Source organism: Scomber scombrus, chromosome 6 (assembly GCF_963691925.1).
Source record: "Scomber scombrus chromosome 6, fScoSco1.1, whole genome shotgun sequence".
NCBI classification, from domain to species: Eukaryota; Metazoa; Chordata; class Actinopteri; order Scombriformes; family Scombridae; genus Scomber; species Scomber scombrus.
Genome location: NC_084975.1, coordinates 5,090,499 through 5,105,514, shown reverse-complemented (window position 1 = coordinate 5,105,514; position 15,016 = coordinate 5,090,499). Strand labels below are relative to the sequence as shown.

The window sequence follows — 15,016 nt, the reverse complement described above, 5'->3', positions numbered from 1 at the left end:
ACATTGAATGACCTCATCTTCTGGCCTGTGCCTATAGCAACATATCCACACTAACGCAGACCCTTTTATTTTTAATGCAGTGCTATTTTTATTCTGTATGCTTGCTTACCATCCTCACTACTGTACACTCCAACTCCAACCCTATAAGTCATCTGACCGCATGTCGGCATGCCGACCCCCCTGACAGCCCTCACCATGACCAAGCCATACGTGTTTCCAGATCCCTGTATGGCCTGTCCTGTCACAGCCGCCGTGCCGTGGTGATAAAGGTGCTGATGGGGTCTGCCAAGCCCATCTACATGCCTGTCTAAAATTAGCGCTGGTAGTTTCCTGTGCCCTTTAATCCTGGGCTTTAAAGTCACGAAAGGCCAAGCCGCAGACAGGAAGAACGGCCATGAGAGCCCCTGGAGTGCTCAGCATGCCCTGCATTCCCCCAGACCCTATCTGTCAATCACACTGCTGCCATGACATCATACCTGCTGATCCTAAGAATAAGAGCTTCTCAGGCTTGGCTATAGTTGGGTTCAAGTTTGTCGGACGACTGTGAACCTTCAGGCTCACAGGTTTGATCCCCTGCAGCAGCCAATGAGCCTGCCACAGTGTCCTTCAGCAAGACATTAAATTACATCCTGCTCAGAAGCCATGACTCCTGGCTGAACCCTTTTACCACTCAAATATCGAGCCCATCACATTCATGCTGAATAATCAATCTTAACCAGATTAAAGTAATGTTATGATGATTGGACACTGATAAAGGTGCAGTGTGTGGGATTTAGTGGCGTCCAGCAGTGACACTGCAGATTGCGACTAACTAAATAGTTTTTCTTCTCTGGACTACAGTAGAAACATTAGCGGTGCAACATGGCATGCTCAATTGAAGAGAACCAACTCCCTATTTAGATTACTCATTCTCACGAAAAAAGGAAAAGTCCTGCACATATTCTCTAACTTTATACTAACCTAACAAACTCCAACCATCCAATAACCTAACTGTTAACCTAAACATAACCATTAGCTAGTATGTAAAAGCAGTTCAATGTGTGAACTGTGTGATGGATCGCTATGAATTTGGAGTAAACAACTGCGGTACCTTAAGGATCACGTTGTTGATCAGTGACGCAGTAGTTAGCATAATAATAGCAACTATAAAATTCAAATTTGATTCACAACCAAAGGCCTTTTGGTATGTAGTTAGTATATTAAAATGTTCCCTTTGCTAACAATAGAAATGGATTGAATACTGGATTAAATTAGCAGTAAATAGGAATGTTATTATACATTGCCTGTAAAGTATATCTACAGTAATCTTGTGATAAATTGTTGAGTCTTTCTTCCTTTAAGTTTATCCAGAAGACGCCGTGAAGACATAGTACAATAGTAATTAAGCTGATTCCATATAAGCTTCATACCATCTCAGTATTATGGCAAAAAATAAAACTATGGCATTTCCAAATGAATATACATTTTGGGTTTTTTTATTATAGACTTATTGATGATAAAATGGTAAATGGACTGTACTTATATAGCACCTTTCCAGTCTTTTCGACCACTCAAAGCGCTTTACACTACAACTCATTCACACACATTCATACACTGATGGCAGGTAGCTACCACGCAGGGTGCCAACCTGCACCTGGAGGAAGCTAACCATTCACTCGCATTCATACACCGTTGGCATAGCAACGGGAGCAATTAGGGGTTAAGTGTCTTGCCCAAGGACACATTGACATGTAGACTGGAGGAGCCGGGAATCGAACCGCCAATCGGAGGACAACCGCTCTACCTCCTGAGCCACAGCCGCCCCTAATGAACAAATAGAATTATTATCGTATGTACATGGAAACACTAGCATTTGTAAAAAAAAAAATTATAATAAAAATAAAAAAATTAAACGACATGCAAACAGTTCAGACCTCAAACCTCATCCAGCACCTTTGGGATGAACTGAAATGTTGACTGTGAGCAAGGCTTTATTGCCCAAAATCATTGGCCGACCTCACTAATGCTCGTGTGGCTGAATGGGAGTAAATCCCTGCAGCCAATTTCCAAAATCTTTCAATGCCTTCCTAGAGTGTGGGCTGTTTTAGTATATTGAAGCCTACGGTTTTTTGAAATGAGATGTTCAGCAATCACATATGGGCGTGATGGTCAGGTCCACATAGTTAGTGACCCACATACTTTTAGCCATGTAGTAAACATAGCATTTAGATTTCAGTTGCAACTGTTTGTTATTCATATCCGATTTATCTCTTTAGAGAAGAAAAAGGCGAATATTCTCACATGAGCAAAGCTGTTTTTACAACGTTCTCGTTCACGTTGTGCCTGCCAGCTACAGATCTGTGACATCAAATCAACACACTGAGTAGCTGTGTTTGTTACAGCATGGCTTGCACAGGATCAATACCATATGTTGTAGTCTTTGGATTCAGTACCCCAAAACTAATAGGAGAATTATCTTGTGTACAGATTTACTACCTCAAACTATAGCACTACACTTACAGCTAGCTTACAGTGTTTGCATTGCCATAAAGATATGTATTTTTATGGCGAAATAGAAGTTCTTCCCTCCGAGAGATTTATTGTTCAGATTAGATCCATCTCCTCTGAATAGTAGCCTGTTTACAGACTTGTGATGAACTGCTGACATTACTGATTATCAGTTAAAATCACAGAGATATTTGCCTGCAATTCTGCTTGCCGTGCATGGATAGTTACAAAGAATACTATTGTATACAGCATAAATTTAAAATACTGTACACATAAATGGAGATTTCTCTCAAGGTAATGTGGGCCATGATGATTTAAGTCTAAAAAATCCTTACAGAGTGAGTTAGAGCAAACATTGCTTATTACTGAGTGTACTTTGTTGTCACAGTTGGGGCGTAGGAGTTGTGTCGTTATTAAATGATTACCCAGGAAGTGGAAAATATCACCTAAACTGTAAAGTGGGTAAAGGGGAGAATGCCGGCACCGACTGTGTATGAAGGACTATTTTTATAAATCATTTACGTCAGGACATGAGTGTGCAGATTTAGCCCTTTGTTACATAGCTAATGATTCACTCACTTTGTTCAACTGCATGCCAGGTTTTTATTTCCTGTCTAAACTTAAAATATCAGTGGGTAGTTGCTTTTTATTTTTACTTTTATTATAACTGAGTTAATTGAGCTAATGCAATTTTAGGTATTAGGGGAGGTTTTTGTACAATGTTTTCTTCTGCATGTTATTCTATAGTCCCTCCATATATATACACAACTTTTAATATTTTAGTGTTAATATTATGTTGTCTTCTTCTGATAAGTGAAGCTTTTGCCAGTATGTTCCTTCAAACTCTAGACTTTGTTGTTGTTGTTGTGTCCATGCTCCCAACATATTCACTGTACTTGACATTCATAATGACTCTTAAGCAGTTAATCACAATGAGGCCACTGTTTGCGTTTACACACACACACCCACACACCCACACACACACACACACACACACACACACACACACACACACACACACACACACACACTTAACTCCATGACAAGCACATACATGCTGCACACATCAAGAGCTTAGCAGAATATAAAAGAAGCAAATCCCTTATTAAAACTAATTGACACCCCATGTCTATTAACTTTTATCTCTGGAGGTTGATGTATCGCTTGTACCTTTCTCCTCACTCCAGAAAATTAACACACTGAAGTGACACACACACACACACACACACTAAGCTTGTTGGTGTTAATCAGCATGTGTGGGAATGTTGGTGCAGACCAGAAACTTCTCTGCTGAGCTGTGAAGCGAGTTGCTGCTTGCGTGAGAACACAACTCCCCTCCTCCCTTCTCCCTTCGCTGTGCGGATCATCTTCTCCCAGGCCTCCGTGTCTTAACAGGTACATGCAGCCACGCTCGCTATCAAATAACACCATATCTAGGTACTTCCAGTTCCCTTTGATGGCTGACTGCCGAGACCCCGCCTTATGGAAGTGCCGGAGGGAGTGTTTGTGTGAACTCAAAGCCCTCGCCAGAGAACAGCACCTGGAAAAACCAGTCAGACTGTTCCCAGCGTGACTGGAATCACTTTGTACCTGTTCAGTTACATTTTGCAGTTTGTGAATGATTGTCACAGAGAACAAAGAGTGCAAAACACTTGTTGTTACACAAGCATCATGTGACAGCACAGGCTAATTCTGAACTGGAAAGTGGAAGGTGGAACAAGCGTTTTGTGAACCGCTTCATGATTCATGTCGGCCGCTGACTGTTTTGTTGTCGTGACTTGGCCTGCTGGTTAACACTCAACTGTACTGCGTGTGAAGAGACACTTACATAAATGTGTTACCATGGACACAGACATAACACCAATAAGCGTGTCAATAGAAAACAGGCACAAAAGGCATAAAGTGTAGACAAAATAGCAATTTATTAATAACTTATCTTTTCTTTACATTCGTAAGAGAGGAGTGTGGAGGGGGGGTGGCAGAGTTTGCCAAGATGGCTCGCTCTGGAAAGAGGCCTTCTCTCTGGAGGGGGCAACACAGCCCTCTGAATCTCCCATTCTTCTTCTCTCATCTTGACAAATAAAAACTGCATTTCACAGAGTTTTCCCTGAAGAGGTGAGGCAAGCAAAGCCTCCTGCTTTGTCCACATATCAGAGACTTTTAACCCTTGTGCACAGATCAGGATTATTCACATTAACCTTCAGAGATCCAGAAAAAACAAAGTTGGCCATTCAGACTGCTTAAATTATCTTTTATGTGATGCCAAATTAAAAACTGCTATGAAGATTGCTCATGGTTTGGTTGATTTTTTTTGTGAGAAAGAAAAAACAAATCTCTAGAATACTTTTAGAGTTGTGAAAATTGGTAACTTTCTCTGAAGGGTAATGCGCAATAAAAACCTTCTTAGCACAAAAGTAAGGCAAACAACCAAGGTGACTTTGATTTGTGAGAGGGTTGGTGCAAAAACAAGGCCCATCGGCTGAATTCACACATAAAGCGATTATCAAATATATTACACATGTATACATTTTTGCACAATTATTGGAAAGCCTACTTGATTTTTGGCATAATCAACTTAAACATACTGATCAATATGCAGTTTGTTTGCTTACATAAAAGTAGAATATGAAATAAGAGAATCTTCAGTACCCACTTGTTGCAAAGGGTATATACTAGAGCAAGGCTTTTACTGTATTGTCTTTTTATATTAAGATACGTATATACACAATGTATAAATGTTTGAAAAGACTCCACAAATGTAAAATTGAGTCCAATATATAGTGTGCCATCTAAAGCTGGGGTGCTTCAACCCCACACAGGCAAGTCTTCACAGAAGACGAAGGAGACAACGCACCCTAAAGTCTTGGCAGATCCAGTGCTAGACCCCAAAACAAAGATAAAAAAGGGTTTCATTTTCATATCTGTCCAGTTTGAACAATCATGTCTCTTTGGCACACCAACCTAGGAACTTTGAAGCATAACATACAGCCGTCCGACAAAATAACTTTCCTCAGATACAATGACAAGAAGAGATAAAAGACCTCAGGAGTCCAACAGAGATACAAGATTGTTGAAAGTATCTGCACTTTTTTTTTAAATGACTCTCTTCCTCTTTTCTGTCTCTGTCTCTTTTACTGTCTCTCCTCATTTAGTCTGCAGCAGCTGCATCTCGGCCAGACAGCGTTGGCCCTCCAGTAACCACGCTCGGCAGCTGTCGCCTCAAACCAGCTGTATCAATAACGTCAAGAGCCCAGTCGCACAGCAGACGACGGAAAAAGGAGAAACTTTTCGCAGCTTTTCCAGCAAGGAGAGGGTGGTGACAGCCGGCCTCACGTGGACTCCAGGGGGTCCAGCTGGAAGACATTGTGGTTGGTCGGGGTCGTAAAGTAGAGCTGCTGGCTCGGTGCTGCCATGCGGTTGTCGCATGGGCTCTTCAGGCCCAGCGTGCGCTCAAAGTCCAGGAGCTGGCCCATGAAGTTGAAGTTGGGTGAGATGTTGGACTTTTTCATCTTGACGATGTCGTAGGCGTCGTTCATGGACAGATTGAGCTTCTGCATCAGGTAGGCCACTGTCACTGTGACTGAGCGGCTGATGCCGGCCAAGCAGTGGACGAGGACGCCACACTTCTGGCCTCTGGCTTCATCTAATAGAAGGAGAAAAGGGTAGAAATGTTATAGACCTTTTTCAGAAGTATGCAACAGATTTAGAGCAACAATGCCTGAGTTTTATGGCTGTGACTAATGCTTTTTTTATTCCAGATTAAAAGTAGATTTTTATGATTTTTAAATTGCCTTTTTTGTCTGACCAACAGTCCAAAACCCTCAAAAATGTAATATAAAATGATATAAAACAGAGAAAAACTGCAAAGCCTCACATTTGAGAAACTCAAAGGAACACATTTCTGGCATTTTGGTCTCTGTTAATTAAATAATCCCTTTTGTCATCGGCATTTACACATTGAGACACGCCAGTGCTTCTGAAAAATGGAGGAAAGTGCATCCCCTTGCTACACAGACGATACAAAACTTGTGATAAACATCTGTGACATTTAAGTCAAGCTGTGTTGGAAGTTGGAGCGGGTCCAGGGAGGGAGAGCAGCGGAAGTTATTATCCTGACTATCTCCCAGGCGTGTCAGTCAACAAACAGGGGCTGCGGTGGTAGCACACATAAACAGAGCCGACATTCTTTAGTTTTTGGCCTAGAGTAGCCGGCTGGGAAATTGACTATTACGGTCTATTAAACCATTCTTCCGCTCGCCAGGGTTACTCTGACAATGGTGCCATTTGGGCGTGTAAACGTAGGAGTCATGAGGGCACCCTGTCAAGGCGAACAGGATGTCAACAGGGCCTGTAAATGGCTCCTTTTGTAATGTGGAGGGAGGAAAGAAGAGGGGAGGGGGGGCAATGCCATGTCCTAGATTACTTTCAATGCCACTTCCTTCCTGTGCTCAAATTACCGCCCTCCCTTCGCTCTCTCTCCCCATTCTCCAGTTTCAACGTCGCCCTTTGTGCTGCAATTACACAAGCCCCAGGACAAGAGATAGGCCAGGATGTCTTCCATTGAAGTCAAATCATTTGTACACAGTGCATTTTAGCCTGTGCGCCATTAGAGGCAGACTTGTATTCCTCTGCCTCAACACAATGGCCTTAATCTGCCCGCTCTGATTGACTGATAAGACCACAGCCAGGGACACCTCATCTAATCTCAATTGCACAATAAGAACTTAAGAACTTCCTGGCAGTGATAAGACATATCACATTAATAAGATTATGTCCCCAACTATCTAGTTGTGCTCCTTCACTTTGTTTATGTATTCAAAACACTGCCATATGGTCATCAAGTGAGGAATAGAGTGACTGGCTGATGTGATTAGTCAAATAATAGATTGACAAGCTGGTTCCTGTTTCCTTTTATCAGCGTAAAGTGATATCTGTGGGTTTGGGACTGTTGGTCAGTCAAAACAACTGCATCTGAAAATGTCACATTGTGCATTTTCACAATTTTATAATATTTCAAGGACAGAAAATGAATCATTTATTGAATAAAAATAATGATTTTGCTGTCCTAAGTGAATTTGGATGTAAATAAACCCAACAAGCCAGGAGCCTGCGGTAAAGGTTTGCAGCATGAAATGCGTGTGTGTTTGCAGCGCTGCAGGATTACTTACCGATGAAGCTGATGGCTTCGGGGAAGAACTGAGACAGATTCTGGCTCCAGTGATCTGAGATGGGGATCTGCTTGTACTTAAACTCCCCTGCATTCTCAAAGAGATTGGGCAGGTTAGGAGTCACGTTGAGGATGTACTTGATGCCGTACTCCTCCAGCACGTCCAGGTTGGTGGAGTCCTTGGCGCAGCCCAGGTAGAGGTGCGGCAGGATCTCCACCGGGAAGGAGGGCTGCGGGTTGGATAGCGGGCTGCCGTCAGAGTCCGTGGCGCTGCTCGGGTCTATGTCTGACTCGATATCCGAAGAGTCAGAGCTGATCCGGAGCCCGCCGAGGCCAAGTACGTGAGCTGTGGGGGAGCTGCTGTTGGAGGAGCCGTCAAGATTGGTGTCGCACATACCAGGGTACTCTGCCTGGAATTTACTGAAGCCACCTGGAAAACACATAAACATAAATCCAAATAAATACAGATGCCAATATGTGTGCAGTTGCGCAACATCACAGAAATGGATAAGAAATCTTATCTTGCAACTCGGGTTCACTTTGCAGCAAAATTATATTTTTATCTTCTTAAAATTCCTGCAAATTGATCCAGTTTATTCTACTTTGATTACAGTTTAACATCCTTGTGTTTTTCAAGGCAATAAAGCAGCTGAATAAACCCCTCAAGGAAACAAATAAACACATTTTTTTTTAAAGATGTAAATATGTTTGAGAAAAAGGCTGCACTTGAACTGATCACAATTTAAGATTTCACATTAAGTATGCCTGCCAGCAGAAGCGCCCCCTCCTCTGCGCAAAAAAAAAAAAATCTGCGGGCATGAATGAACAGCAGCAGCCGCGGGGCCCTTACAATGCGAATGAATTGTACTCACCCTCCAGATAATAGGCCCTGTAGCCTTCGTCCTTCATCCTCCTCAGCAGCAAACCCAAGACGGAGCCCCCGTCCACGTTCTCGTTCCACTCCCGGCTGTACTCGTCGTACAGCACTATGGTGTCCGTCTTGCAGCGACGCACGAATCTCTCCCGGTCCTCGCCGTCTGAGAGCAGCGACCGGACGGGCAGGTTGCCTTTCTTGAGTCTGCGGAGCATGAGGCTCGGTATGGCCACATTGATAGACGACTCTACGTGCGACGACTCGTAGAGCTCCTGGGCCCGGCAGTCCATCACCAAAAGGCCGTCCCTGCGCGTCTCCAGCTGTTCCCGGAGCCAGCCCACCGTCTTGCTGATCGCCATGACCGTGTCGAGCTGGACTACGGGCTTGAGCTTGTCAAGCATTTATAAGCAGGAGTTTTTAAAAAATGATTTGGAAAAAGCGAGGTTTTTTTGAGGGGTGTGCTGGAGACTTTCTGGCTGCAGCAACCCAAAAAAATATGTCTTCTTTTTCTTTTTTTTTCTCAGTCCAATCCGCTACTTGGAGGGGCCCTTGGCAACACGGGCGATTTTTTGGTGCAAAAATAAAAATGCAAAATCAGACGAATAAATTCTCACTCCAAATGTCCTTTTTAATGTCCCGTACTCTTTGGGACGAGAGACTGATGAATCAAAGCGCGGGTCTCCTTCACAGATTTCCCGACTGCAGGTTGCCTATACACTGGCGCTCATTCATGCATCTGGTCGGAGAGAGCCCGTGTTATTTATCAATGAGTCACACCAGCTCCGATGCTTCCTCTGCTCTTATATAACTCCACGGCTCCAAGCGCAAAAAAAAAAGCTATTTCACCTCACCTCTAGTTTCCCTTTTGGAGATCCAGAGTAATAGAAAAACAAGGCAGGGTGGTGGTGTTGTTGTTGATGATGGTGCACGGATCCGTGGATGTGAACCATGCGGGTTATTATGTCCGTCAGCTGCAGCTTTGCAGATGCCGACTCTTCCCCTACTGTCTGCGGTATGAATCGACTCTCTGCAGGCTCTCTGGCTTGGTTGAGCTCTCTGAGGCGCCAGGCTGCTGAATGGCTACAACACAGGAGGCGTTTCATTGGATGCATTATTTCGCCGACCAATCAGAGGAGCCCCAGCGGCGGTCGCCTTGGAAACGGGGGCCGGATGGAGAGGCCCGTGTTGATGAATTGTTAATGAGTTTGTCATTCACAAAAACGGAGAGGAATTTCCGCTCCGGATCAAGTGAGTGCAAACAAATAGAAGAACTGCAGGGAGAAGGAAAGGAGGGAGGGAGGGAGGGAGAAAGGGAGGGAGGGAGAGTGGAAGACCGAGAAAGAGTGAAAAGAGTTTTCAAATAAGTGTGCTAGATATGATAATTAAAATGGGCCTATAAAAATCTGTTTTATATTATTTAGTTTTTCTGAAGTTTCTGAAAGATAAAGTTTTGTTTTGTTTTTTTATATATATATTTTTTAACTTTTAGGGTTTTTGTCTATATTATGTATTCTTATTTATTTATGTAGTTGTGTTTATTTGTGTTTATGTATGAGTTATTGGATACATGAATTTCCCCTTTAGGGGATCTATTTATCTATCTATCTATCTATCTATCTATCTATCTATCTATCTATCTATCTATCTATCTATCTATCTATCTATCTATCTATCTATCTATCTATCTATCTATCTATCTATCTATCTATAACATTAGATAGCCTAATAAAATAAATAAAACATCAAATAGTTTAATAAAATTATGAGTTTCTTTTACATATATGTTATTAGCAATGTGTAACGTAGAGTAATAGCCTACAGTTTTTACATTAATCACACATTATTCACCATTTTGACTTAATATAAAACACATTTTCAGATAAGCTTTGTATAATTACTGACTTCTCACTGATTTTCTCACTATAACACAATACACATAAGATGTTTAAGTCATTAGAAAACTCTGTTCAACTGTACTTTTTTTTTATTTCCTCCACCTGCAGACATCCTGCTGCTGATCTTTTCTCTGGTCTTCTTCCACTGGGGTCAGAGGTCAGCCAAACAACAGCTGCTGCAGGATCAGTGCCTTGCTCAAAGACACTTTAACAGGAAACCGCTTCTTTAAATAAAATGTTGTCGCTCAATAGGACTTTGACCTCAATTATTCTCTCATTTAACCCCTTAAATACTGTTCAGGGTCTAATTAGACCCATTTTTTACACTTGATAACACCATATACACATTTCTTTAAGCCAAACTTTTCTTTATGTGACCCACAGTATACATATATGGTGATAAAATGCATTATTTTTTAATTTGTGTGCAGCTGATACACATTTTTATACATGCAAATGTACTAATTTGACCTGTGTTTATAAAAAAAAAACTCAAAAATCAGCATTCAAACATGTTGTATTCTTCATATTATTTAAAATGTTCTACCGAACTATAAAATAATGATTGTGAATGTCTTTTTTTTGTTCTCCATAACATTAATCAAACATTTATTAATGACTGATGGGGGGGGATTTGTGAATGTGAATTGGCGTAGAGAATAATTTTGAGTCAGAATATGAACAGTATGTGATTACTGTGGTATGTTAAATAAGTAAACCTTTTTATCTCTGGGTTTTATTAATAGTCCAAGATCAAACACATCACTGGGTCACATTATCTTGTCATTTATCCACATGACGTCATTACCTGACATGTTTTTACACATAAAACAGACATTAAACACACAATCAAGCTCAACATATGACCAAAATACATAATCAGTCTATAACATCCATTATTATGCTATAAACAGCAACAACAACAACAACAACAACCATTATATGTATCTGAGTGCAGACTCTCAGTGGTTTCTGTGCAGCTGAAATAAATACAGTGAAATAACACCGCTCTGTAGCACTGAGCACACAGCAGCACCGGAGCTATTTCTGTACGTGTAGCCTTCAGTAGACTGAAGAGGTTCGTTTGTGTAGGTGGTGGTCTATCAGCATGTCACTTTGTCTTTTTCCTCTCGCGCTGACTCACTAGATGAACCAGACTCTCTTTGATATTCCTATAAACAGCTGGGACGTGTTGCTGTATAGGACTATTATCCAAATAATTCACAACCCTCTATTATCCATTTTTTAAATATAAAATATGTCAGATTTTCTATTTATCGCAAAGACACGCACGTAAAAAACAAAACAAAAAAAACATGCAAATATATATCACCTAAGTGTTAACTCAGAGATCATTCACATCAATCAACCGGATCTCCGGTATCGCCACGTCCTTTACGCCTTTTTAACGCGGACGGACATGAAACTTGGGTCCAATGCAGAGTCATCAGGACAGCTGATTGCTTCCCATCGACCTGTTAATGACATCCGCACCCCCAAACTAAATGCATTCGCGCAGTAAAACAAAAGGGAACATTTCCATGTGGTTTTTAACGCCAGCCGCGCCTCGCAGCCGACTGTAAACGCACACAAAGACTTTTTAATTGATGACTGTTGATTTAATATCACTTGTCGGGGTTAAAGAGGTCTAACGAGCTCCAGACTCGATACCAGCACATTTCATGACATTAGAGGACATGAAACCACATCGATTTCCGCACTGTGGGAGTTGGATACATATCTCAGGGGCCTGTAATAAAGATGTTCATGCAAATTCATAATAAACATGTTGTTAATATAAGTTTGTTGTTTGTTTTGAAAGCTAACCAAGTGAAAACTGAATAATGTGAGGATGAAAGTAGAAAATGGCACATAGTGAAAATACTTAATTTTGTAATTTAAGATCATGCACGTGAGTAAATGTAAATAATAGCCATTTCTGGTTTAGTATTTTACCAACAATGGAAGTGTCTATTGGAATATTGCATTTCATAGTATCAGACAATATCATACATTATGCCAAAAAATGATATAGCCTATTAAATATATTCTATTGATACTATATTAATTAAGTTTTACAATGTTGTAGGTAGGTTGATGAATTAAAACACCTCTCACAAGTACAAACATGAGACTAGAAGATGAAGAAGAAAAACAGGACACATTAAAAGTAGTTTTGAGTATCAAAAGTCAGTTTTTTTTAATAGTCACGATGACACATGCACACTTACAGTGAGCAATGTTGAATTTCTTGCATCGTCCTGTCAAAACGATTTCATTCACTCAGGTGACAGAGTGAGGATTTTCTTTTTAAAAAAACCTCTGTAATTGTTTCTGTCCAAATATAGACGTGTTTTGACAGCTAGTGTCCTTATCTCTCTGCTGTGTCCTGTCTGCCTCACACCTCGGAAACTAACAGCTCTGTAACAAGATAGTATCGGTGTGTACAAGGAGGTTTATCAATCATGGACAACATCCTCCGGCACAAACTGTGCAGATTAATGATTATGGGGTTTTTTACACTTACTGCACAGCATGGCATGCAATGATCCCTTGTGCTGTTTAGACACAGTGCAGACCAGGCTTGGATTAAAGATGGTTTTTATTCTCACTTTACACCAGTTATACTACATGAAGATTTAAGAGGAAGTGTATCTTGCCTACCTTGGAAATTAAGTTTGACCATGCACTCAATCCTGACTATTGAGCTCAGTCATTATAGTCTATTATCCAGACAAGAACGCAATGAATAGCCAGGCAGGGGTTCACTGTCTTTATATTTGACTCCTCAGCAGCTATACTCCTTGCACTTCTGACATAAATGGCCATTTAATATCACAGTATTATTGCTCTATCTTCACAAAGTGATACCAATATGACATGTAGTATTAAAACCTTTCCTTTTTCATTACAAGACATTGCAGTGTTCCCATTACAGACTCTTTTTCAAGCCAGGAAATCTATAAAAAAAAAAGAATAAAGGCAAATCTCTTCTGAAGATCATATGTTTACTTTTCAGTTTACAGTAAATTATTGAATAAAGGTTGTTGTTTATGATCAAGAATGATTTTTTTACACACTGGTGACAACTGGCAGCTATTTAGTCCAGTAAAACAAAAAAATAACATACATTTTGGTTTAACATAGTGAAATTTCACACATAGGTGTATAAGGAAGTCTTATGTCGAGTACAAATATGTGTGAGCTTCTTTCCATCTCTCTCAAACAGGAACACACACACACACACACACACACACACACACACACACACACACACGACAAGTCAATAACAACACCCTCTCCCAGACTCACACCCATCAGCCCCTCTCATTGCTCAGTACCTGCATGTGTGTGTGTGTGTGTGCGTGTGTGTGTGTGTGTGTGTGTGTGTGTGTGTGTGTGTGTGTGTGTGTGTGTGTGTGTGTGTGTGTGTGTGCGTGTGTGTGTGTGTGTGTGTGTGTGTGTGTGTGTGTGTGTGTGTGTGTGTGTGTGTGTGTGTGTGTGTGTGTGTCTGTTACATCACTGCCAGGGTCTCTGCAGCGTGTTAGCATATGAAGTGTGTGGCGGCCCCGGCGTTAACATTGGCCCCTTGGCCCCTGCGGCACGCCCCCCCACCTTCCCCCCAGCGTGACAGAAGCCCCTCTGAATGGAGCCAAGCTGTTTCTATTCACCTTCAAATGAATTCTGCTCTCTTTCACCAGCAAACACTCCCTCCCTCACGCTCTCACCCCATCCTCCTCCCTGCTGCTCGCTCTATTCTTCTGCTCCTGCCTTTTTTTTCTCCTTCCTCTCTCACCCTTTCTGTTTCATTTTCACCCCGTCTCTTTGTCCCCATCATGAAATCTAGGCTCTGTCTCTTTGTATGTACCACATTAAATGTCACCCAACTTGTAGAGATACTGCCTGTCACTATACTCTGTGGCCACATTTTCAAACTAATAAATACATTTTCACAAAATAGTTACTGCACAAATATAGATGTTTAGCATCACCTGCAGTATTGGCTGTTGTGGTAAACATGATAGATAGATAGCGGGACGGAGTATGTGCCAATGGAGGTAGTGCAAATGCATGGTGATTAGCAGTGCAAAAATAATACTGTAAATAATATTATTTTCAAATTGGAAATTTATAATATATAAACAAATCTAAATTGTGAGCCAAAACGAAGCTCACATGGCCAGCAACCAGCAGTCCAGCAGCTTTAATGACAGAACGCAGGTGAACATGGGTAGCAACAGAAAGGCAGCATCATGCCTAATAGTCAATTTCATCTCGCCAGCGCTGGGAGGAATTGAATAGACGTATGTCCTGGGGTACAAAAGATTTCCTCAGTGTGTCTGTTGAGCAGGACTGAGACATTAGTCTGCCACTGAACATACTCCTCTGCCTCGTGATGTGATGTGCGGGGGGGGGGGGGGGGGGGGGCAGTTATTGTCCTTGATAGAAAACTGTTTATTTGTAGTTCTTCTTTCTGCAGCTGACATAAAGCAATCCAGCTCTCCTCACAAGGCGTATAGAAGAGAAAACTGGCGACCAACGACAGGTAAAACATCAGCCAGATCTTTCTACAGATGTTGAAGGACCAAATCT

At 41.5% G+C, this 15,016-nt stretch overlaps 1 protein-coding gene across 1 annotated transcript; it reads right to left on the bottom strand.

Moving 5' to 3' along the window:
• Window positions 1-4,393: 4,393 nt before the first annotated feature.
• dusp6 (dual specificity phosphatase 6) lies at window positions 4,394-9,559 on the bottom strand. The gene is made up of 3 exons (XM_062421284.1): window positions 8,527-9,559; window positions 7,656-8,084; window positions 4,394-6,130 (listed from the first exon to the last, which is right to left on the bottom strand). Exons 1-3 carry the CDS (start codon window positions 8,927-8,929, stop codon window positions 5,817-5,819), a joined length of 1,146 nt encoding a protein of 381 aa, XP_062277268.1. The 5' UTR covers window positions 8,930-9,559; the 3' UTR covers window positions 4,394-5,816.
• Between the last annotated feature and the right edge of the window lie 5,457 nt (window positions 9,560-15,016).